We start from the raw sequence: 15,293 nt of genomic DNA, 5'->3' as shown, positions 1-15,293 counted from the left end.
ATAAATAATTGTGTAGTTTATTTATATCATCATTCATTAATAAATATTGGTTATTGTAAATTTTTTTTGTGTATGTGCTTGCAAATAAATATGAAAATGGAGGGATGCAATCTACTAATTTGTTATCAGAGAACAAATTTATCTTTTATAATAAACCAGGAGAGATTATTAAAATTATTATATTAATTATAAAGGGTAAATATTAAAATATTAAACCAAACAACATCATAATTGTAAATGTAGGTAACTGTAAAAGAATTATAATTTTTTAAATTAAATTGTTTTTTAATATTTATAATTGGGATACATGTGTTTGGTTTTTAATTTTGTTTAAAGAACATCGGTGACAATTAAAAAAGTTACTTCATGTTAAAAATTGTCTCAGAACTCTTAAGTCATAATTATATTTTAAAATTATTAAAATACAAAACCTTTATATTTATATTCAAATAACATAACCATATTGATATAATATGTATGTATGGTTTAGAAATTGAATTTTTAAAAATCAAAACTCAATACACCCTGAAAGAAATTTTTCTTTTTCCAAAAAAAAAAAAAAAAAAGTGGGCAAGTGGGTACCATTCTGCTGTACATTAGGGGCGGGGTTGACCTCGGACTAGGGTAGGTTAAATTTGAATGCAATGATAGGTATCATTGTATACGAAAAACGATTCTGAACGAAGATGATTTGACAGCCTAGGATATAATTTCCAGTGGTTGGTGAAAAAGGTGGTTTATGTTTTAATGGCCTGAATACACCAAAATTTAAGTTCTTTTATAATTATTGTAAGCTAAACTTATGAAAAATCTTGTATTAAATTTTCAACTCTTATAGCTACCTATACAAAGATTTTTATGAATTGTACCTAAAAAATAATTTGCAAATTTTTGTCAAAATTGAACTTCAAATGCTAATAAAAAAAAATTGTTCCAATGTATTCTTATAATTTTTTAATTACTATAAGAATAACATATGAGGAACTTTGTATAAAATTTTCAAGTATTTTGATAGGGCCAAAAAAATTTTATCGACACTTCAAAAAAAAATTTTCAGAAAAATAGAAAATTTCAGTTGTCTATAAATAGCTCAAAAAAACTCAAAATATTTTGAAAATTAAACTGTGTACGGAAAGCACTGATATAAACATTTGGTGAAAATTTCAAGTATTTACATCGATTAGTTTTTGAGTTATAGTAAAATAAAAAATTCGATTTTGACGTAAACTGGTTTTGCGTAAAAAATCCCGTTTTTCCCTCATTTTTTTGGGGGTTTTTCTCGATTTATTTAAAAAATATTGAAAATTTTTTACTTTTGACTCCCAAAAGTACCAACTAGATTCAATTTCCTTTTCAAAGAGGGGCTGAAGTCAAAAATCGAAGCATTTTTACTGCTCCAAATGTTGTCGACAGACACAAAAAAAAAAACACACACATCATTGTAAAATCAATACATTCATCACTCCATTCAGAATCTAAAATTAAGTGAATTTTCATTAACTGATTATTTAATTTATTATTGGTTTTGCGTTACACATACTAAATTAAATTATATTTGTGTTGTATTGTATTGTTCTTTTTTGAATAAACGATGGTGGTGTCCCAGCAGTAATGTTAACACGCTTTCCGAACACCATCGATTCCAAATTAAAAAATAAAAGAACAAAAATACCATCTGAACTTTACATCCTATTGCCGAAAAGTCCAGATTTATAGCTGAGTTATATATATATTATATATATTTATATTTATTTATATTTATTATATCTATATATTTGTAATCGCTTGCAGCGTTCAATTCCGTTAAGATCGCCTAGTGTTGGTAACCAGTGGATGATCCTCCCGGCTTTAACAACCGAACATCAAGTCGATGATCGAGCAAGCACTAAACGGTGGTTGTTCAGCGTTGTATTAAGATCACATATGTCTGGCGCTCCAGTGCGGCATCAAACTCGGATAACAGTGATCCTCTGGCATCATCGTTACAGGTCCCCATTTTCATTTTCATGAAAGTTAGTGTCTAAATTGTAATTAAAAATATAAACTCGTATAATTGTAAAATATTTCAGTAATCAATTATATTAATTGATATAAGCTATCTCTATATATTAGATGTATCAGTGAATTATAAATTATGTTTCAGGATTTAAATCATAAAAAGTAAATACTATTTGGTGATAAATAATTGTGATGTATTTAATATTTCAACCCTCATCTTTTGAAACTCAGATGATTACAGAATAAAATAACCTAGGTGGGAACATACATACATACATTACACCTAAACACATTATCCTCTTCTTCCGCAGTCGGGTAATTAATAACATCGTGTGCTAAAATGTTGTAATTTTAAATTTGTATTTTAATATTTCAACAACTACAATCAAAATGATATACTAACAGTGGCGTAGCCAGGATTTTTTTTAGGGGGGGTTTTTTTAGTAATGAAATAAAATAAATCTACAACCGTATTGAAATAATAAAATAATTGAATGATAATGATTATTATCACCAGTGCAGTCGATAACGTGAATACGGCATAACAGAATACATTTTACCACGAATAAATGATTGTTTTTCTATATTATAAACATTATATTTTTGATAAAAATACGGCCCAAGGGGGGGGTTTCAACCCCCAAAACCCCCCCCTGGCTACGCCACTGTATACTAAAATACAATATTCACTTTATTTTGAAGTATACAATTTACGGAAAGTAAACATTAATTCTAAATAAGATTTAGTGTCATTGTAAAATTTCAATATTAATGGGTGATCTTTCATCTGAATCAATGTAATTATTCCACTAATCAATAATACAATTATTTGAAAATAAACAAGTAAAATAAAATAGAAAATAATTTGATACCTACGCTAACAGATTTAAAACGTAAAATAAATACCCAATATAATTGTATACTATAATTGTATATAAAATACTTTTATGTTATGATAACATCAATGACTATTTATAGGTCGTTTATATTAAATTATTGTAAATGACAAGTGACAACATTAAGTAGGCAAAAAAAGCAATAGGTACTAAAAACATTTGGAATAATTATATTTACCTACTACTTAAATTATATTTATATATATTTTAACATTTCATCAAAATACATATACTAGTTTAGAAAAATTGACGAAGACTTAAAAATGATTATGAACTAACATAGAAAACATAAACACAACACGATAATTTAATAGAAAACGAAATAAATAGTGCTGATATAAAAGGTTAACAAAAAATTAAATAAATACTTACAGTTGTAACGAAATTTAAATTGATATCGAAAAACCAATATGCCGAAATTTGTTCCGAATCGCAAGCTGATATTTGATTCATAAACATTTTGATTTGAATATTAATAAATAACGAAATGAATCAATCGCTATTAGTTTTCTGTTGTAAAAATAACAACTATTAATATAATAATCAAATATATTTTACGTGTCGTTTTATGTCCAAGTGTAAATTTGAAATACTATGTATGACCGTAAATATGATATAATCTCCAATCTCTGTAAAAACCGTTTACAAATACAATTTTGTTTTATTAAATCTAAATGGTATATTATTAAATTTTTAGATAAAAAGTAATAAGTTCTTAGCTCTTATGATAATAATGAAACCGAAAAAAAAAACAACAGAAAATTGAAATTTCCGCTAATTGTTTATGTTAGAATTGTCTATGTATAGTATAATAAAATTTAAAAAAATATTTTGACTCTTTTGAGAAATTTATAGACACGTATGGAATTTGATATTAAATACAATAAAACCTGAAAGAAATTAAATATTTAAACGAAGAAAATCGTTTTTAATATTTTTTTGTAGTTAAAAAACATAAAGGTACGGTGAGGATTAGAAACATTTCCAAATAATGATAGGTACCCAATATTATATTAGATTAAGATATCAAAATTTAAGTATTTTAATTTTCAAAGTATAATTTTCAAACAAGACGGATGAATAACACATTTAGTTACCCTTTTATTTATGATTGAAATGATAACGATAATTGACATTAAAAATATATAACAATTTGTATGTGTGTCATCAGCGGTAGTATTTTATCATAGACACTGTTACTTTGTGTGTTGAGTAATGTTCTATTGTTGACAAAAAAATAAAAACTGAGAAGCATATTGATAAAGGAAGATATGAATAATCCCAAAAGCAATGGACCATAACCTAGACTAAATACTTTTAGCAATTCGCAGAGTTCGGAGTGTAATAGCCGGGTGTTTTCCATTACACCCACTATTTCTTTATGTGTCCATTGGCTGGAAACTGTATTTAAACCTGTAGGAAGACATTTCCAAACATCGTTTAATGTTCGGAATTTAACAAACAAGTTTTGAAGAAAGAAAAACGAAGTGATTGTAACTACATAATCCATAAAAAGTGGTGGAGAAAATAATATAAAAACTATTTGACGATACAATATGTTGTTTTTCATAAGGAAAAAGATAGAAATGTAAGAATTTATATCCTATAAAGTATGCAAATAACTTAATTAAAATCCAATTCCATTGCTTTTTTTTTCCATGAACGCAGTGGAATTATTAATTTTTTTGAGTGTTTTAATTTTTCGATAGTACCATTTATAAACCTGAAAAAAAAGTAATAAAAACAAATTAGTTTATATTATTTTACAGTTAAACCTTAATAAATTATTTCAAGAGAACAATTTTGTTAAGTTTTTGGTAACGATTGTACAATCATATATACATATATCATATATTACAGTTTCCCTTCGCTGTCCATTTTTCTCCGATAAATAGTGTATAATATTATAACTTTATTATAATTATAAGAAATTTAAGCAATAAAATATGAATAACCGTTTAAAGAAAACAAAAATAATTATACTTTTTACGGCCCATAGACCATTATACTACATAATACAATAAAACAATTGATATAAAAATTACAAATAAATAACTTACTTTTTATTAGACATAATAGAATTATTTGTAGGTATGTAAGTACTAAATTATGAACAATGAACTATGAACATCTGAACATATAACATTACATTGAATATTAACAATTTAAAAAGTAAAATGGTATATGGTAAGTACTTTCTCAGCACCACACTAGCTAGAATTTACTTCTGATTTTTTTGATTTTTTCATAATATTAAAGGTACCTAGGTTACGGTAAACAAATTATAAATTTTTTTTTAATTATTATTTTGATTGAAGTAAGTTCTTACTTTACAAATTATACTTTTTTTCTTGTTTACCGTTCTTTAAAAATTCTAACTGGTACTCGTATACAGCTAACTTAAAGACGTTTGCCAAATAGTGGACTATCAATTTAGGTAATAGGTATTTGTTATAAAATCTAATGTAAACGTTAAACTAAACTTTAATAAGATGCATAACAGATAAGAGCTGAACAACGGGTAGCAATACAGGTAGATAAAATTATACATGCTAATGAGAACGTAATTAAAAATTCCAAACAATTTGAAACACAAACAACCATACGTCGTATATTGTATCTAATCAAGAAAAAAAATACTCTATAACTAAAAATAGTACTCCCTGAAGTGATCAAAATATTATTTTTTATTTTATTGAAGTTGGAATGGAAATTATCAAATATCCAGTAAAAGTTAATTAATTTTCTGATGATTTAAAAAACTGGCGAAGAAGTTAAAACCTATCCAACAAACTTACATAATTAACTAATGAACCAGGTTTTTAAGTCCTCAAATTTAAAATATCGATGCTTTATATTCACTAAAATATCACTACAAACTACATTTTACATTTTTTTCAATATTTTACGTACGAAAAAAATTTCAGTTTATCTAAATCTACATAAAATCCTCAATAAAATTCAGTAGCTATTTATATACATAAATAATACAATTTAAGTCAATTTTTGATGTAATCATGGTGAATTTTTTGATGAATTCAGAATTGCTTTTACCTTGATTATTTATAAATTTTTGATAAATTGAATGTGTGTAATAACTAATAAGTTAGGTACTTAGAATTATATTACTGTTAAAATATTTTGAATGGAATTTTATTTAAAAACTAATAACTTATAAAATTGTACTCGTAATACTGTTTGGCAATACGATAGCACATGATTTCAGTCTTGTAAACTTATTGAATAAATGTATTTAAATACGGGTTTGAACATCTTAAGGTATTTGAAAATTAAATACTTTTCAAAATGCAAATGATTATTCGTTAGTCGACGAGTATTTTTTTGAAAGACTTGATATTTTATTTATAATATTTTTTTACTCACAAATGATACGAAAATGTCTAATGATAGGTACCTAGTTGAATGTGACATTACAGTTTTAAATTAGTAAACATAAAATTAATTTTGTTCAACCGACTAGTAATAGATAAGAATAATGAAAAAAGTATTTGAAAAGTATTCAAATTCATGCCGAATATTTGTATTTGTTCTTAAATACTTTTTCTCAAAAGTACTTGTATTGTATTTTAAATATTTAACAAACAAACAAATATTAGGTATGTCCTTGAGTAATTCAAGTATAATTATAATAAATAGGTGGATTCTTGATTGTCCATATTATTGATGGTCTGACTGTGATGATAATAATCCAAAATTATATACCTAATATCTATAATTTGAATTATATGAATTACTGGATTGAACTGATGCCAGTATAAATAAGTGGACGTCAGTAATACAAACATCCGTACTATTTCCAAAAATGAATACAATTTTGAGTTCATATTCCGAACTATTAATCCAATCGGTTCCATGGAATAGGATATATTAATTAAACTAATACATTTGGATAAAATCAAAATAGGTCTTAAGGTTATCTGAAAAACAGTCGTCATTATGATAAAAAGTGTTACAAAAACTGAAATTAAAATAAGTGTATATATAATAATAGTTATTCAATAATAAAATATATCGTTAGCTATGAAATAATGACATCACTCGAATTCGATGACCGTGAAAGCAATAACAAACATAATTATTTATTTATGTAAAATTATTACTTCAGTGTTATAAAAAACGTTCAAAATGAAATATTGTCACATTTTATATCAACAAGGTATGCAAATAATATATGTAATTACTAATTATTGACTTAATCATTTCACGAATGAAATTTATTATGAAAATTATTTTCATTTTGCATAAAACTAATAAATAAATATAAAAACATGTTTGTGTGTACATAAAATTGATTATTTTCCAATAATTCTAGAAAAACATTAAATGACAATTTTTGTTTTACTTTCCTGACTTAAATTGGTTCTATAATGTATGAAATATCAATTAAATCAATCAATATATTATTATGCACATTTTTTTTTATTGTTATTGATCTTGAAATATTAATAAATATCTGCTTTGATAACTACTGGTATAACTATTAGCGTTACATTTTAATAATAACCTATTCTATTAAAAAAAAATTGAGTGAAGAATACAAGTAGAAAAATAGAGAAAAAAAGAAAACTAAATTATTAGATAAAAACACTGTTATCGGGATTTGGACCTAGATTTATTCCAATAAGATGACTTATGTTGAGCGTGATGGCACATGCTTGGTACATTAATACCCACCTTTAGCTATAAATTATTCGTGTGCCGTTCTTAAGTGGCCAACTCTGGTCCTATTAAATTTGTTTTGTTTGTGGTTCTAATTTTTGATTATTCCTCATCTCTTTACTGTTTGTTTAATTTAGTTTAGTTTGTTTGTTCGAGTGCCTCATATGTTTTACCATAGGGAGGTTGTGTTTTATTTTATCTATTTTCTTACATCAGTGTAAGAATTTTGAGATATTGTTTATCAGTTGATCGGATAGCAAATTTGACTAGTTTATCTTTCCTTTCATTGTTTTGCCTATTCCTATGTGTTTAGATATTGATATGAGAATTATGATCGTTATTTTTTTTTTTTTTTGCTTCTTCTAATCTGTTTTTGATTTGTATTGCTATATCACTAGGGTTACTTATTTTTTACACTAATGAAGAAGCCCGTAATGAGTCTTTTAGAAGTTAGAATAATATATTTTTCATTTTCATCTTTGTTTATGAACTTAAATGACCAGAAATATAGCTACTGCTTCATTTGTATATGTAGAACATGTTGATGGTAATTTAAAAAACTATGACTAAAGATTTTTTTATTATGGATATTCCTATTTCTTCATAATTTCTAGAGTCATCAGTATATTATATTTTTTGGAATTCGTTTAAATATTCAATAGTACTTTTTAGGGATTTTTTTTTATGCCTACTTATATTTGAAAGTGTGTTTTCCTTGCGTAGCGTATTAAGTTCTGTATTTATGTTTTATTTGCTTGGCTTATGATTTTTATTTTTTTATTATTTATGGAATTTTAGAATAGTGTTGATTGTTTTGAAGTTCTAGTGTTAAATTGTTCGCTGATGCTATTGGTTGTTTGTTAATCTAAATTCTAGATAATCTTGCAGCGTATAAAAGTGTAAACTCTGTTCTTTTTAGATCCGGTGTTTCTTCTCCAACTATATTGTAAAGGCTTTTTATTGGACTACTTTTAAAGGTCCCTATATATTGTATTCCTGTGTTGGGATTCGAGTCTATTTAATTTTATTACTTTGTTTTTTACTATGTTATAAAGAATCGATTATACACATTTTATTTTAACATGGTAGATAGATATTTTCCACTTCTGGATTATGTTAGATTAGGAAATTATACAGGATTAAATTAAACAGTGATTTTGAACCCCTGTAATATTAGTGTTGGTACTGTGATGAGTTAGTGGGGTGGTGTGTATAGTGAGTGATTACTGTGGCTTTAGTGATTAATATTTTGTTCAGGAATTATAATTCACATACCAGTTAATTATTATTTAATTTAAAATAATTTGTTATAATTATTTAAATAGGTACCACTAAAAAAATAACTAAATAATTTTGTAGTGATAACCGTGTAGGACTCTGTGATTGTTACTACAATAATAATTTAACATGTTTAGCAAGCTTAAAGTTGTGTAAGAAGGTAGATAATTGCTTAAACACTTATATTTTATAATACGAAAATTAACTTTAAAATTTTATAATAATAAAATAATAGCTAACTGTTATGTGGAATTATTAGTACAGGGGGAGACTAAATACGATGTAGCTATGACAAAGTTCACGAAGAGTATTAGTCTTACAAATGGGTGAATAGCAAGTCGAGAACTGTAAATACTTTTTGTTTATTACTAAGTGCTCTATCTATATTTATACGGTTTATGTTAAAGACGAATGGTGGAATGATTGTTAATCGTTGTTGATACAGAATTTTTGGATTTTTAGGATGTACATTGTACCTACATATGCACCAATTATTGACTATTGTCTATTATTACCCAACTTATCCTTATTTTTTAAAATTCTCTTCTCAATTTGTTATCACATCGTAATTATCAGAGAATTAATAGTGGCGAAACTGGACTATTATTTTTGAAAATAGATTACTAAAAGTTGGAGCCATTCTCTTAAAAAAAAAAAAAAAACAGAGAAGGACGCCAATTTTAGTAAGTTAACTATTCTTAGCAACATCATCTTATAATAACCCACTTTCTGAATTCTATAAAAACTGCCGCGGTCTCAGAACTAAATTATTGAACTTATACTGTTATGAAGCTAATTTTTGTATAATACAACATTTCCAATATTTATAATTTATTTAACATAAAAAAAAATGTATCTGACGCTAGTTGCCATCCAATAATATCAAATGTAACACAAAAAGCACGCGCGCAGCCGTTGTTCACACATGCAGGAATTAAATAGTTTGAATTATTATACAATAAATTAATTATTTTATTTGTATTGTAAACTATGTTTTATGCTTTTTTTGATTTACAAAATTTTAAAAACAGAAACACGTAGATGACTTGATGATAATATGTTCCTATATGATTAAGTAAGTTGTTGCTAAATATAAATTGTTACCTGTTTATAAATGAATGAATTAAAAATTATGTAAGCGAGGTCCCTAGCAAATCGTTGTTCGGGGTAACCACGCTTTAAAATGAATATGTCTAACGACAAGTGGACTGTATGTATGATTAAGATATATATGATGTGTATAGACAATGAGATGTATTAAAATATAATATAACAAAGTCAATATAAATTATCAATTAATACATCAAGATATAATTGTATGAAATTACAATACAATTATTACAACAAATTATACCAATATATATAAAAGAAACAATAAAACAAAATATATTAAACAAAGTTATAAAAAATTGTACCGATATATATATATATAAAAAACAATAAACAACAAAGTTCTTACCGCGTACTGCGCCACTGCAACAGCCGACAAAACACCAATAATTACGTGGAAATTACCAACGCAAAAGAATACGGTGACTAGCTAGCCAAACGGTCGCGGCGGCCCATATATATAGGGACCGTCGTGGATAGATCAGCAGCGGGGGGAGGGGGTGTCGCGTCTAGAATATTCGAGTTTGTCGCAGTGGCCCAGGCGCGTTTGTCGAATGATCGAGAATATCGTCGATCATTCCAGAGCTGTATCCAACATCCTCCCGCCTTTGAAAGGATGCTTTCAAAATTACAAAATAAACAAATAATGAATAATGAATTGTACATCTTGTACCACTTTACATTAAATAGATAATATGATAAAAAAAAAAAAATACAAAAAAACTGGTTGTTTGTAATCTGGAAGTTGCTCGGAAGGAAGTCTTGTTAAAGTTTGACTTGGCCATTGTTCTTCAGGCTGCCGTAAGAATTCCGGACCGTTCAAATGCAACGCCGAAGCAACTAATTGGCTTGGGAGTAACCCTCTTGATGCAGGGTCCGCTGCATTTTCCGTAGTTTTTACGTGATTCCACTCACATTGTGGCAGTAGCTCCTTTATTTTGTTTACTCTATTTGTAACAAATATTTTAAAATCCTTGGGCTCGGCCTTTAACCATGACAAAACAATCGTTGAATCAGAGAATGCTTTGATGCTTTGTACAGATACTAATTCCTTTAACAGTGACATCTTATGTGAAAGGAGACGTGCTAACAAAAGTGCGGCACATAGTTCTAAACGGGGTATGGTCAAAGACTTATCGATCTTGGATGTCTTTAGCGGAGCAACCTTTGACTTGCAAGCAATGAAATGCACGTTAATAAGACCTTGATTGTCCGTTACTCGTAGAAATACCGTCGCAGCATAACCCCTTTGTGACGCATCTGCAAACCCCACTAGCTGAGCCTTTATGCATTTTCCAATGCTAATATGACGAAGTAACTTCAAGTGCGCCAACGATGTAAGTTCTTCTATGAACATATTCCACTTGGAAGAGATCTCATTGGAAATTGGAGTGTCCCAGTTCAGTCCTTGGCGCCATAGCTCTTGCATTAGGCACTTAGCCCAGAAAACCATTGGGCCTAATGTTCCAATGGGATCATATAATCGAGCGAGGACTGATAGTACTGATCGCTTTGTAGGTTGCATCTCTGTAATATTTGACCTGTATCCGAATGTATCTCCATACGGGTCCCAGTAAAATCCCAATATTTTTATAGCCAGTCCAAAATGAAGTTCATAGTATGAGTTACTGGCGCAGTCCTCCTTCGCAATGCCTTCCAATACTTCGGGGCAATTACTGGCCCATTTACTGAGCTGAAAACAGCCTTTCTGTAACAGCCCAACGACTTGACATTGAACCTTCAATATGCCTTCCCTTGTATCGGCCCCTGCAATAATGTCATCCACATAGGTATATGACCGCAGAAATTGCCTTGCCAATGGAAATTCTGGACCATTATCTTGTTCCAATTGAAGAAGACAGCGAATTGCTAAAAACGGTGCTGAATTTATACCATAGGTAACAGTGCACAACTCGTATTCCTGTACTTGCTCGTGTGGTGAACGTCTCCAAAGAATGTGTTGGTAAACACGGTCTTCTTTTCGAACGAATATTTGTCGATACATCTTAACTATGTCCGCTATGAATATGTACTTATAGAATCGACAACGCAACAAGATGTCACCGATATCGGTTTGCAATTTAGACCCAGTTGCTAAGCAGTCATTCAGAGAACGTCCCGACGAAGAAGGGGCGGAGGCATCAAAAACAACTCGAATTTTTATATCATTCTCCTTCCGTTTTACAACTGCGTGATGTGGTATGAAATATTCTCCGGTGCGTTCAGCCAACTTCATATGGCCTAGTGCAATATATTCATCCATAAAATCACGATAGGCGTTATATAGCTCTTCGTCCTTACTTAGGCGACGTTCAAGATTATATAAGCGATTCAGAGCTAATGCCCGGGACGATCCTAGGCCTAATGAATGAGCGTCATGCTTTGTATTTCCCTTATCCATTGAACTAGAAATTATGGATTTGAAAGGTAAAGCAACATGGAATCTTCCATTAAAATCTCGCGATACTGTTTCTTGAAAATGTCTTTCACATGCTTCATCTTCTGTGCTTGGGCTATGGTTTATATCAAGTTCTTCAACTTCCCAAAATCGCTGTAAAAGCTCACCTATATTTTGATTATCTGATGCCGCATGAACCACCAACGATGAAGCCGTAGAGTATTCTCTTGACCCTTCTATGGCTCCGACTATTACCCAACCAAACTGTGTGTTCAAGGCTGACGGCAGACCGGGACTATGGACAATATCCGATCGCGATTGCAAGATGAATGGATATAAATCCCCTCCAATCAGCATGTCTACTGAACCTGGTACATCAAAATCGGGGTCAGCGAGTGGAAGATGCCCGTATCGCTCACGAATTGAAATGGGTAATTTTTGATTCGGCATAAGAGCGGTGATTTTTGGCAATATTACAATATTGGTGGCCGATATTTGCGGTGCATCATACAACAAAGGAATAAAGCTACAATTGGTTGAACCCTTAACAGTTCGTACGGGCTGCTGTGCCAGACCACTAACCTCTACTCGTCCCTTGTGACGTGGTAAACCAAGTTGGATCGCACACTGATTGGTAATGGCCGAAATTTGTGATCCAGTATCTAATAAAGCTCGCACTGGCACCAGCTCACCAGATTGGTCTCGTATTCTCACTATCGCCGTAGCCAGTACAACACTAACATCCGATTTCACAGCGCCTGAAAAGTTAGTAGCTGTACAGTTCTGATCCGTGGTGCTTTCAATCGGTTTTGAAATTGCCATTGTATTAGGTGTTGATGTTTTCCCTGAACCCTTATGTTTTGAATCTAAATGGAGCAATACACTGTGTCGTCCTTCACAAGTTTTGCACAAGTACGCCGACTTACAGGAGTTTGCTTCATGATCCGGACGTAGACAAACAAAACATAATTCTTTCTTAATGACAAACTCCCGCCGTTCGGCGACCGATTTCCTCTTGAACATTAAACATCGAAATAACGGGTGATCACGATCGCAAAACGCACATTTGTTCTTGGCAGTGGCAATAGTCGATAATGAAGTCTTCACGGACATCTGGCCGCCCTTGCCCTTCTAGAACTACTGTTGCCCACTGACAGTGTACCCGTGTTAGCGCCGACGTTTTCTAAAATCTTACACCGATTCGCAGCAAAATCCAACAGTTCATCCAGCTTCGGTATGCTTTCTTGAGGTACACTTGCTTCAAATAATCGACGAGTATCAGGATCAATGACGCGGGCTCCGATGTAGAATAGCAAGAAACCAGACAAATCAACAACACCAAGTGCCTTTAGCGCAGCCACATTCTCACGAAAAGTATTAACAAAAGATGATAACGAGGATACCGATTCCCGTTGTAAACGTTCAAATGAAAATAATTTATCACAATGTGCTGTAGCAAGAAGCCGCTTGTTATCATAACGATCCCGAAGCGCACACCAGGCGATTACATAATTATCTGAGGTTAGTGGAACTGATTTGACAATGTTCAAGGCCGATCCTGATAAGCAAGACACCAAATAATGAAAGCGCTCTATATCCGTTATTGACCGATTTTCATGCACTAGTGACGTGAACATATCGCGAAACGCGCACCAATTTAAAAGACTACCGTCGAATTTTGGAAGCTCAATCTTCGGCAACGACAGCGATGCACGAGAATTATACGTATTTTCGCGTTCTACGATTGCACCTTGATGTGTAATTGAAGGATATCCACGTAATTTCGAAAACACCACTTGAATTTCTCCGCACATTTTTTCCATGTCCTCAGTAATTTCTAAATCTGAACTTGTAAATTCGTCAGACCTGTTTAATTCAACCAGTGAAGAAAGAACATTTCCTTGCTCCGCTTCAAACGACTTAACCGCACGTTCTAATGTCCCGTGACGTGCGAAAAATATTGGTCGTTTATGCTCATCCGTGTCCGCTTCCATAGCCAGTGCATGTATTTTCCGTATTGAATTTAACGCCGCGTCCCTTGCGACGCGTGCTCGCGTTAATTCTTGTTTCGAAGATTTTGAAGGTGCCATATTGATAACAAAATATCCGGAACGAAGGTCCAAAAAATGTAAGCGAGGTCCCTAGCAAATCGTTGTTCGGGGTAACCACGCTTTAAAATGAATATGTCTAACGACAAGTGGACTGTATGTATGATTAAGATATATATGATGTGTATAGACAATGAGATGTATTAAAATATAATATAACAAAGTCAATATAAATTATCAATTAATACATCAAGATATAATTGTATGAAATTACAATACAATTATTACAACAAATTATACCAATATATATAAAAGAAACAATAAAACAAAATATATTAAACAAAGTTATAAAAAATTGTACCGATATATATATATATAAAAAACAATAAACAACAAAGTTCTTACCGCGTACTGCGCCACTGCAACAGCCGACAAAACACCAATAATTACGTGGAAATTACCAACGCAAAAGAATACGGTGACTAGCTAGCCAAACGGTCGCGGCGGCCCATATATATAGGGACCGTCGTGGATAGATCAGCAGCGGGGGGAGGGGGTGTCGCGTCTAGAATATTCGAGTTTGTCGCAGTGGCCCAGGCGCGTTTGTCGAATGATCGAGAATATCGTCGATCATTCCAGAGCTGTATCCAACAAATTATGTTTCAGAATTTATTTCATAAACAGAAAATACTATTTGAAAATAAATTACAATGTATTTAACATTTCAACTTGATTCGATAAAATAATGATAGTTAAAGCATAAGGTTAATAACAGTATGTAGTAATATGTATAATAAGTAGGTACCTACAAAATTATAAGTAAGTTTATATTTCAAAATTGTAATAACTAAAATCAAAATATATTGATAGATATTTAATATTCAC

At 30.4% G+C, this 15,293-nt stretch overlaps 1 protein-coding gene and 1 long non-coding RNA gene across 2 annotated transcripts; both read right to left on the bottom strand.

Annotated features, from left to right (window-relative positions):
• Nucleotides 1-1,709: 1,709 nt before the first annotated feature.
• On the bottom strand, nt 1,710-5,364 carry LOC126552975 (uncharacterized). Its single transcript, XR_007606420.1, has 4 exons — nt 4,955-5,364; nt 4,518-4,617; nt 3,267-3,523; nt 1,710-2,020 (listed from the first exon to the last, which is right to left on the bottom strand). It is a non-coding gene; the product is annotated as an uncharacterized LOC126552975 (long non-coding RNA).
• Nucleotides 5,365-10,471: 5,107 nt separating this feature from the next.
• LOC126552967 (uncharacterized) lies at nt 10,472-13,383 on the bottom strand. The gene is made up of 2 exons (XM_050208163.1): nt 10,679-13,383; nt 10,472-10,637 (listed from the first exon to the last, which is right to left on the bottom strand). Exons 1-2 carry the CDS (start codon nt 13,381-13,383, stop codon nt 10,472-10,474), a joined length of 2,871 nt encoding a protein of 956 aa, XP_050064120.1.
• Between the last annotated feature and the right edge of the window lie 1,910 nt (nt 13,384-15,293).

This window comes from Aphis gossypii, unplaced genomic scaffold (genome assembly GCF_020184175.1).
Source record: "Aphis gossypii isolate Hap1 unplaced genomic scaffold, ASM2018417v2 Contig00007, whole genome shotgun sequence".
NCBI lineage: Eukaryota > Metazoa > Arthropoda > Insecta > Hemiptera > Aphididae > Aphis > Aphis gossypii.
The sequence above is the reverse complement of the archived record's forward strand: the minus strand, read 5'-3'. Positions and strand labels throughout refer to the sequence as shown.

Coding starts and splice junctions, on each gene's coding strand:
- LOC126552967 (XM_050208163.1), bottom strand. CDS start 13,383: ATGTTCAAGAGGAAATCGGTCGCCGAACGGCGGGAGTTTGTCATTAAG. Junction 10,638..10,678: donor TACAAACAACCAGTTTTTTT/GTATTTTTTTTT, acceptor TTTAATGTAAAG/TGGTACAAGATGTACAATTC.